General features: G+C 39.0%; 1 protein-coding gene across 1 annotated transcript; it reads left to right on the top strand.

Annotated features, from left to right (window-relative positions):
- The first annotated feature begins 61 nt into the window (after positions 1-61).
- Positions 62-11,447, top strand: rps24 (ribosomal protein S24). Its single transcript, XM_057849048.1, has 5 exons — positions 62-161; positions 722-787; positions 875-1,084; positions 4,202-4,315; positions 11,365-11,447. Exons 1-5 carry the CDS (start codon positions 159-161, stop codon positions 11,365-11,367), a joined length of 396 nt encoding a protein of 131 aa, XP_057705031.1. The 5' UTR covers positions 62-158; the 3' UTR covers positions 11,368-11,447.
- The last annotated feature ends 202 nt before the right edge of the window (positions 11,448-11,649 follow it).

The following is an 11,649-nucleotide window of genomic DNA, read 5'->3' on the forward strand; positions in this document are numbered from 1 at the left end:
CATATATACCTAACAAAAGTTTTCGACAGATTACGGCCCTATTTTAATTTCTATCAGGCAAATACAGTAGATGCTCAATCATTTGCGTGCAGGCATTATTCCGGTCGCCTGCAGGTCCTTCCTCCTTTTCAACGTCCCTGAGCGAGGCCGCCGCCAAGATGGTGAGTCTTCAGGGCAAAAGTTGAAGTAAAATCCACTCATCATCGAAGCGATCGTTATATTGTCACCCGTTTTGTCATGGCCAAGTGATCGTATATGCCACAATCTAGAAGCATCCACCAATATTGATGATTTGTGTTATATTTAGAAGCATAAGCGACATGAGCGAAAATGCTAAGCTACATGTCATCAACACTCAGCAAGGAACATTGCGAATGTTTTTAGTTTGTGTCGTTGTATTCACACTTACCATAATTGTTGAAACCAACAATATCCAAATATTAATCATTGTTGGCTTTCCAGAAACGATACTTTTCATTTTGAAGCTTCTCCCCAGACGTTGAAGCTAACGTCCCCGCGGTCTCCTCTTTAAGGAGGTCCTTAGTATTGTACGTGTGTTTGTGGTTTGTAATAGTATTGTGTGTGTGTGTGTGGTTTTTTTTTACAATACAACTTAAAGTTATCAAATGAACACTCGAGCAACCTGCGATGTTAGCATGTAGACGATAAAGCTTGCTAGAATTAAGTATTGAGTATGAATTTCCTCGTTGTCTCCATATAGAATGACACAGTTACAGTCAGGACCCGCAAGTTTATGACGAACCGGCTGCTTCAGAGGAAGCAAATGGTAAGTTTGGATAACTTATATTGCATCCGTCACTTAAATACCCTACGCCCGTTTCATGTGTTTTCATTGCCGATCTTTGCCTTCCAGGTCGTCGATGTTCTTCACCCCGGCAAGGCCACAGTCCCAAAGACTGAAATTCGGGAGAAGCTCGCCAAGATGTACAAGACCACCCCTGACGTTGTGTTCGTCTTTGGCTTCAGGACTCAGTTTGGAGGTGGCAAGACAACGGGCTTCGCCATGGTTTATGATTCACTAGATTTTGCTAAGAAGAATGAGCCCAAGCACAGACTAGCCAGGGTAAGTAAATACAAGAATTATTTTGCTGATCCCCTCTTAAATGGTACCACGGATTGAAAGATGTGCAATTCTTAAAAGATAAATGTTAGCGTGAGTTATAGGGATTTTATATTAAAACTAGGGCTGTCAAAATTATCGCGTTAACGGGCGTTAATTAGTTTTTTAAATTAATCAGGTTAAAATATTTGACGCAATTAACACAGATGCCCCGCTCAGACAGATTTAAATGACAGTACAGTGAAACGCTCACTTGTTGTGTTTTATGGAGTTTTGCCGCCCTCTGCTGGCGCTTGGGTGTGACTGATTTTTAAGGCTTCAGCACCCATGAGCATTGTGTAAGTAATTATTGACATCAACAATGGCGGGCTACTAGTTTATTTTTTGATTGAAAATTTTACAAATTTTATTAAAACGAAAACATTAAGAGGGGTTTTAATATAAAATTTCTATAACTTGTACTAACATTTTTCTTTTAAGAACTACTAGTCTTTCTATCATGGATCGCTTTAACAGAATGTTAATGCCATCTTGTTGATTTATTGTTATAATAAACAAATATTGTCCTTATGTACCATGTGTTGAATGTATACATCCATCTTGTCTTATCTTTCCATTCCAACATTTTATATAATAATATAAATATTTTATAGATGGTTTGAATTTCGATTAATTGCGATTAATTACAATTAATTAATTTTTAAGCTGTAATTAACTCAATTAAAAATTTTAATCGTTTGACAGCCCTAATTGAAACCCTTTTTAATCATTCTGTTTTAATAAAATTTGTAAAGTTAACTAGTAGGTCACCATTGTTGTTGACGACGCAATGCACTGTGCTTCCACAGTGTCACTCTTTAGCTACATAAACATGTCGTCTGTTCTGCCTTTCCAATTTGAACCCAAGCAGAAAAAAGATGAGTCGGACAGTACTGCCGATATTTTACAAAATGAGCAGCAAAAGCAATTACCGTAATTTCCCGAATATAAGGCGCACTCGTGTATAATGCGCACCCCAAATTTACTGGTAAAATCTAGGGGAAATTATTGTACCTGTTTATAACGCGCAGCCTAAGTTTAGCACCAATAAATAGAAGAATACAAAAAACAGCTCGTTTACAGATACAGAAATGTAATTTTACTGACTGGTGAAACACAGCACAAGCATAGCACATTGGTAGTTCAAAACATTACCATAAACTGACAATATTTACGGTAATAATATAATGTACAACTTCTCCAACTTACCAGAATCTAGGAGAAAACAAAATACATGTGACTTTTCTTTTAAAGGCTGCTGTATAACTTGCTTGTTTCATCATGATGAATAAATGTTTCCTCCATGGATTGATTCGGTAAAACGAAAGTGAGAACGTAAGTCGAAAATCAGTGAGAGCTCATCGCTGTTGACACGACAGTAACAATAGGAACTATTGTTATTTGGGTTTGAGTTTCCTGAGGGACAGATATAGTTGACGGACACAGGAAGTCTGTGTGCTTACGTTTGTTATGGTCCGAGTTGCGTAGCTGCAATAAACGTTGACTAGAAACTAAATTCTGTGCTTTATAAAGAGTGAAAAAAGCAGAATTTAACAAAGACGAAATCATTCGGCCGATTAGAGTGAAGTATTACCGAAACAAAATGGTGACGTCACGTACCGTAATGGTCGGCAACTGGTCGCCGCATACGTTTCTTCAACACAACGTGGCCGTGTCAATTAAAAAAATAAAATCGGTTTATATAGATATGTAATATATATTTCTGTCTCCATCTATGTACCCGTTTATAATGCGCACCATGATTTTACAAGTTGATTTTGGGGGGAAAGCGTGCGTTATATTTGGGAAATTACGGTAAATGAAGGTCTCCAACGGGATTCGATCCCGCGTTTCTCATGCAACACACGAGAACGTAGACCACGGGATTATACTTCCGCATGATGTCTGTCATGATTTCCCTTATAATGCAATTGCAACCCACATGCGTTGTCTGTCTCTGTGCAGTAAAATCTGAAAGTGTTACGGTCCGTGAATGCGGAAGCAAGCAGACAATAATAACCTAGGGATTGCGTCAAGGGGTTTATTAAACTCACAAAAAAAACCTCGCAACGAAGTGGTCAAGAATACAAACTGTCTAATGGCAGCAAGTCAATATCTCGGCAAGCCGCCTAGAATCAGTTTAAAGACACTGCTGATGAGCTGGAACTGGATGTAGGTGCAACGTTGGGAACTCTTCCCACAGCTCTGTAACAAAACAATCTGGCCAGCAGCAGAATGTGACCAAATCATGCCAGTCGTCATACTAGCTTCGCTTGTTAGCTTGCACAGCTATTCTCCCAGTCCAGCCGAACCGCGTCATCACCCCCAGCGTGCATTGCGCTTGTAAAACATGGCGTCCTCTGTAGGTCAAAATGTACTAAACATGATAATTTTTAAATCAGCGGCAATTATGAGTTTCTAATCACATACTTTAATAAGAGAAAAATTGTGGCGTATTGGAGCCTACAAGTCTTTATGTCCGAGGTTCCCTTTAAGGTTTCTTCTTTTTCCCCCAGATGGGGTTTTGAAAATTATAAAATCTGCAGTAAAAAAAAATTCAGCATTTGACGTGTCAACCATTTCCCCCGTGGTGCAACGCAATTCATCGCAATTTTGATGGTCTATTCAAATCATGCTGTCCAGTAGGCATTTTAAGAGACTGATTAATACCTGTTCGGTGGACGGATTGTGTCCAAAATGAGCTCATTAAATCAAATAAAACTGATTTGCATTAGGCTTGTGATAAAATATCGAAAGGATGATATAGCGTTATACTTTGTATTCCAAAAGGTTATCGATATACTTTTGCCAAGAGTCGATACATCGTTTTTAGAAGGTGTCAATTTTTATTTATTTGCTTGTTTATTTATTTTACAAAGGGAACCAACCAAGTTGCCACCAAAATCTTTCACACATCTACCAGGGATATACTCGGAGCAGAAGGATGAAAATAGCTTGTTTTTCATGTTTATTAGTTGCTTTGTAGAAGGATTTCCTGACCAATATATCGATATTGTGAGGTACCAATAGGTTCTCACCCCTAATCTGCACAGTATTTGATCGAAAATGTTTGTTCCTTAGCACGGTCTGTATGAGAAGAAGAAGACCTCCAGGAAGCAGCGCAAGGAACGCAAGAACAGAATGAAGAAAGTACGAGGCACCAAGAAATCCTCTGTGGGAGCTGCCAGCAAAAAGGTGCGTTATTGTTGTAACTATTTATGGGTAGTTAGTGGGTAACGGTGGAAATTTCAGTTTAGATGCTACTCAGTTGAATTCATGTACATGGATTATGTTAACTTGTTATTCTTTCTACCCTTTCAAATGTTCTTCGGAAACCGTAGAAGGTAAATGCACACGAGTAGGCTAACGCTTATGTGCAGATAATGTGTTCCTCTTGGAGAATAGCTAACATCCCCTTAATGCCTGAGTCCTGACACCCCCCACTACAACTACCACAAAAAAAGCACAAGTGAACATATGCTTGGGTTTTTTTTTTTTTTTGTAAGTGATCTAATATAATCAGAAAATATCCGCAAATATTGTTGCTAATCCGAAGCCTCATATTGCCTCATAGGTTTAAGGCATTTTCATTGTCAAACATGTGCAATGTGAATATTAACAAGTGAAACCAAAACCCATCCAAAATCAAAATGGAAATTGATTTGACCTGAAACGCATCCGCTTTTCCTGAGTGCTATGAGCTCTTTCATTTCGGTGCAAAGCGCTGATAGCGCTTTCACACAACCACAAGATATCCTGCGATGAAATGAATACATGAAGACGTCAGTGCTAGCAAGTCAACTGTGATAGATACAAGGGGGATTACAGGTAGCCCACAGGTTACAAATGAGTTTCGTTCCTACTAGGGATGCAACTATAGTAAAATCACGGTTCGGTACGATTTTCGACACTATTTTCAATTCGATTCAATACATTTAATGCTTTGAAACAAAATATACAAGTGCGCCCCAGACCCCCCCCCCCCCCCATGTTTTTTTTTTATTTTGCTAACAAGCAAAAATAACAATGCCATCATATAGACATGCATTTTAGTGCAGAATATGTACAGTATTTTTCGCACCAGCAGTAAAATGCCCAACGAAGAGCACAAAAACATTTATAAGTCGCACTGCAGTATAAGTCGCATTTTGGCGGGAAATTAACCGGATAAAATCAAACACATAGAACAGACATGTCATCTTAAAAGGCAATTTAAAATAAAAATACAATAGAGAACAAAAAGCTAAATAAGTGTACAGTATGATAATGTTACATGATGCATGAACAACGAAATGATAGCTATTAAGAGTTAGTCAGATAACTACAGCATAAAGTATATGCTAACAAGTTTACCAAACCATCAGTGTCACTCCAAAACACCAAAATAACATGTGAAATGATATAATAATGTGTTAATAATTTCACACATAAATCGCTCCAGAGTATTAAGTCGCACCCCCAGCCAAACTATGAAAAAAAAACTGCGACTTATAGTCCGAAAAATACGGTATGTGCTTACGTACTAATCTGAATAAATTTTGTATAAAAGTGCTGAGAACAATATTTACTGTTTGTGAAGTAAAGGTGGGGCACACTGTTGACTGCTGCAGCTCTCTTGGCATCTAGGTTTATCACATGAGCAAAACATCCTATTAGTGGTCCGAGTCCATCTGTGTTACGTACTGAATTAAAAATATTTGCTCCATCATCGATAGTCACTGGTATGGATTGATTTGGCCTGCTTAACTTTCATTCAGTCATGGTGGTTTTTAATACATCGATGTAGTATATGGACTACACGTCCCATGATCATTCTGGGCTCACACAGCCAATGGCATGGGACTTGGGGGGGTGGGCGGTCTAATGTAGTATATCTAGGTTGCTATTGATGATATCTAGTGCGCGAGTGTTGTCGGGCATTAAAAAAGTTGACGGCACAGAACACACATCTGCTCATTACAGTACAACACCAGCATTTGACAATTGACTTTCACAAACAAACGAGTTTGAAGTACAGTGGTACCTCTACATACGATCGCTTCGACACACGAACTTTTCGACATCCGACGTAAAATTTGACTCGCCATTTGTTTCTACATCCGACGACATGCTCGAAATACGACGACAATGGCAGCACCGCAGACGAATGCACGGCGGATTTTCTTGTGTGACAAATCAACACAGGTTTCAGAAAAGGTTGGTACAGGTGGTGAAACAAGGAAAAAGTTGATGCTTACCTTCTAAATGAAGATGCAAATGACAGAAAAATATGAGCGTGGGGTGGGCATCCGTGAAATGGCTCAACAATACATCTCCATGGTCCTCCTCCGACCATCGTTCGCCAGTCTTTATAAGTTAAGCTGACAATTCTTATTGTGGTAACATCTCCAAAGAAATCGCCAGCTTTGCCACGTTTTCATCATTTCTTTCACAACTTATTCAACACAAAACGCCTGTTGTCTGCCGCAATTGACGGTGTTCTCAAGAGAACACTCAAAGTGAAAGTGAAACTCAAGCTCACCGGTCCAGGCACGTCAGCCCCGCGGTGCGTTCAGGTACACAAAAAAACGTCCGCCTTATTAGAACCCGATTCGTTACACTATTACAGGAATTATTATTATTATTTTTATTATATTATTCCAATTTTGATTTATAATTTATTTGTTTTGCTACGTGTAATTGCCATTTGTAATAGCACCAGCAGTATTTTTTAAGGATTTAGTGCAGGTTTTTGGGCTGTGGAACGAATTAATGGAATTATAATGTATTCCTATGGGAAAATCCTACTCGACATACGACCATTTCGACTTACAAACAAGGTCCTGGAACGGATTAACTTCGTATGTAGAGGTACCACTGTACAGCGCTCTTAATTTGCCACTCATTGTTCATCATGTAACCATGAGATAGCTCACAGTGTCGTCCCGGGGCGTGCAGCAGTCTATTGTCAAAGCGAGGTTGTTCGTAACAGCCAAGTCGGCACCAATATATTGGCGGACTTTGTTGTACATATCCGTTAGAACAGTCTTTGTTAAATATGTACGAGTGGGGATAGCATATCAGCTCACCCAAAATTCTGCCAAACAACGGATCTGTAGGACATTGAAGCCGGAAAGCCGCCTCCTTAAGTTTCTGTTTTTCTTCATGAGCAATAATCCTCGTGCGCCACATCTCCTAACTTTCAGGCAGTTTGGGGGAGGAGGGGGGCTGCTAGATCAAATGTTTTGGGGTATTGAATCGAAGAGGGCGTATCGAACGGTTCAATATAAAACCGAGTATTGTTGCATCCTTAGCTAATACCGTACTACGGTATGACGGAAACTTTTAGTGGTTTTGAACCCGTGGCGTTTTCATACCACGATAAAGCTTGAAACTGGTAACCGGCACATGCCTAGCCACAAATGTGTAATGTGATCGGGTCCGATCACGTCATTTTCAAAGTATCGGAATGGGCAAAAAAACATCGGACATGCCTTTTTGATATGTGTGTGTGTATATATATATATATATATTTTTTTTTTATTAAATCGTTTTCTAATTGTACTTAACGTTACAGACAAAATGTCTTACACTCATCCAGAGTCTTTAGTTTTGGTTTAAAGTAGGGCTGTCAAATTTAGCGCGTCAACGGCGGTAATAACATTAAAATATTCAACGCAATTAACGCACGCGCTGCACTACTCACTCACGCATTGTCGAAGATGTTCAAAACACCAGGAAATACAGTAATTGAATTACTGCACTTTATTGTTGTCTGTCACTGGAGTTTTATCAATCCCATCCAGCAAAATGACGGTCATATAGTAAGCCTTATTTTTCAACAAATGTTTACTATTGTATCGTTTTCACTCTGTATCGAACCGTATTGTTCTTTAACTGTATCGAATCGTATCGAATCGCTCGGCCTTAAAAATGTATCGTTTTTTAATCGAATCGTAACCTGTGTATCTAGATACATATCGATTCGGCTTCATGCCAGAGATTCCCAACCCTAGTAGTCGTTCCCCAACTCAGAGGTTGTGGGTTTGATTCTCCGCCCTGATGACCTCGTCTAAGTATCCTTGTGCAAGATACTCAACCCCACCTTGCTCCTGGTGCTGTGTCACCAGTAGGTAGATGAGGATATAGTATGAAGCACTTTGAGGGCATTAAAAAGGTGGAAAGGCGTAATACAAGTGTAACTCCATTTACCATTTAACCAATTAAAGGATGGGGTGAATACTTGTGCACGAGACAGCAGGCAGAAGAGAGAGAGGCTGCATCTGAGCCAAAACAAATTTTATGTAGATTTTTTCCATATCAGCTGGTCGGATTGAAAAAAAAAAAAAAAGGCCAATACCGATATCGATAATCTCTAGAGCAAATGCGCTGTTCCTCATGCGTGCGCCCATGCGCTCTTCTACGTGTGCGCAAATACATTCTTCTTCGTTGGGCCATGCTCTCTTACTCGGGTGTGGAAGTACTGCCTGCTCTACGCTTCCTGCGCAAAAAATAAAAGCATGCATTAATGACAAAAATTTAACATTACAATCAAATACACACTTCGCCAAAGGGCAGAACAGTCATATTAGGGCTGCAGCTGTGGATTATTTTAGTAATTGATAAATCCATCAACTAGTTAGTTCGAATAATCGAGTAATCAGATTAGGAACATTTAATACGTTGCACAATAAAAATAAGCCTAAAATTGCACTTTCAAAAGCATTAAATGCAAATACAAAATAGAATTCCTGAGTGTTTCTTCAAACTATGCGGGATTGCATTTTCATTTAAAAATAAACTACCTGAGCTTAGCCTTGAACAGAATAAAAAAAGGAATAATAAATGATGAGCTAAGTACAACAATAGAATAATTGGCTCACTTGTATTGCAAAAGTCCGCTAGCTTAAATGCTATAAAAAGCTATTTTTTTTAACAATGCTCTTAACCCCTTAATGCCAGCAATATGAAGCAATTATCAGAGAATCCCAAAATTGGAAAAATAAGGTCCTAATGAAACCTTTTCTTCAAATTGTAAAAAGAAAAGTCAAAAGAAATGTGTAATAAGCGCTCAGATATCTATAACCCTTGCTATATCCTGTTTTTTTTTTTTCATGGAACCTGCAGATGCATGTGTTGACTTGCATCCATCATTTTTTTTTTCAAAAAGAAATAAGTCTGAATTATCTCAAAATCATGAAATTTTTGGTGTATCAAATGTGGTACATACGGCAATATAGGGTTAACAAATCCTTCAACCATGTATTCCCACAAAAAAACTGCAAAATATACCTATAAACTAATTACGATTGCATAAAAAAAATTGCGCCAACGGAAACATAACCTTATGTTGGGTTTAACAGGGAGCAGCTGGATGCAGCCATGTTAAATTAGCTCTACCATATTGACTAGGAGTGGGAACCTCTTGGTACCTCACGATTCGATACGATTTGCGATACAAAGCTCACGATAACGATGATCTGACGATATGGCGATACAACGATTATCGATACATTGATCAGGAAATCATTCTAGGATATTCTGCAAACAACCAATTAACAGAAAAACAAGCTTCTAGTGTGAATTGGAACCAAGTTCATCCATAGTAGACGTCCAATCCATTTGAACTGGGAGGGTGGCAGCGAATATCACCCGTTCATTCGCTGCCATCCCTCCCACTTCAAACGGATTGAACGTCTATGGCTGTCAGTGGCGGTCAATGCCAGGCAATTAAGTAATTTAAGGCCATTTAAGGTCTCACTGGAACAGCACCAAACAAAAGTTCAGCATCATCACCTCCAATGCACACCATTGCAGATTCTTGACTCTTGACACCTTGTCCGATGCAGATTCTTGCCTCTAGACTAGGTGATGATGCTGGAACTTTTGTTTGGTGCCATCCCAGTGAGATTTACAAATATGATTGCCTGAAGAAGACACCAAACTCCCTCCCTACCTGATAAAACCTTTTTAGGATTATATCTCGATTCTTGGCAGGAGCATATCGATAACCTTTTGGGATACAAAGTATCACGATATATCACCATTTCGATATATTGTCACACCCCTAATATTGACTGTTGCCACTCGGGGGTAGTGTATCCACCCAAATGAATAAAACGAAATGCAAACGCTTTCATAACAAATCATTAAAACACCACTGTAATTAAACGAATCCTAGATGCAGCAAAATTTGAAGCTTTTTTTTCCTAATCGAATTACTCAAGTTAATCGATTAACGGTTGCAGCACTGTCATATTAATAAAATAAAGTCAAAAATAAAATACAGTGACGCACAATAAGGTGCTGTTTATGCGACTTTAAAAAAAAACAAATGGAGACAAAATGGCGGACGAGACTCCGGGGTGGTAAAGTTGAAAACACGTAAGTCGGGTACTCGTAACCAGGGGACTACCTGCGAGCTTTCATAGAGTAAACGTGTTTTAATCTGCATGTGGATGAGAGTAAGGTTTTGTAAACTAATTTGTCAAAGTATCTCAGATTCTACTACTAGTGTGGAAAATCTAATAGTGAAAAAAAAAACAAATTTAGAAACCTGAATAACCTGTTTTAATCATGGCTGCATCTCTTCCAGATGCAACTCCCATGGCTTGTCAAAATGCGTTGTTTAGTTTTCAACCCAACAAACCCTTTCTCCAACTTTCAATGCTTTAACGTGATTCTGTTCCATCTTTTGTTCCCGTCTTCGCCTCCCACGGAACACTCATGCAGAAATGAGGTGTCAATGTCCAGGTATATTACATGAGCTTGGAGTGCCACTGTGTTGTACTTCCAAAAATCCTCAACTGGACTTTACCCATTGCCACCACGCATGCTATGAACACTTTTCCCTGTAGATCAACCCTGGTGTTTTTTCCCCACACTTTTGTTGTTTCAATCACTGGTGAAAGGTTCTCCCACTGCCTCAAGCCTTTCTTGTTGCTCTGTTGGAGCAAATCCACTGTAGCTTACATGTTAACAGACGCTTTGCTTACTTTACTTATGAGCCCAAGTTAATGAATTGGATCACTCAAGGGTGTTTAGTTGGATTTTGTGAGTGTGGAGCATTTCGACCTAAGGCCTACTTGGTTTTTTTTTCTCTCACAACGATCAAACATTTGTTACTAGTGTAACAATGTTTACAACTTTTAAACAACAAACTGTGTTTGTAAAAGTAGTATTTTTAGTTTATAGTTTAGAACCCAGTACAAATAATGTATATGTTGAATGTGTAGTAATATACTGTTTTCCTTCCCTTCTTCTAGTGAGCCCAGACAGCCAGGGATGGTCCTCGTGCTCAAGATGTTCTTGTATATTGTTCTCAAATAAATGTTTGGAGAAAAGACCATTTATCTTTGAGTGGATTCATTGTATACTATGGGAACCTTTTTGAAAGAGAGAGCCAAAACACCCAACATACAGTGGGGAGAACAAGTATTTGATACACTGCCGTTTTTGCTGGTTCCAGCTCTCTTCCGGTCATTGACCAGGTCCTGCCGTGTAGTTCTGGGCTGATCCCTCACCTTCCTCATGATCAGTGATGCCCCACG

The sequence above is a fragment of the Corythoichthys intestinalis genome, chromosome 10, assembly GCF_030265065.1.
Source record: "Corythoichthys intestinalis isolate RoL2023-P3 chromosome 10, ASM3026506v1, whole genome shotgun sequence".
In the NCBI taxonomy this organism is placed as follows: Eukaryota; Metazoa; Chordata; class Actinopteri; order Syngnathiformes; family Syngnathidae; genus Corythoichthys; species Corythoichthys intestinalis.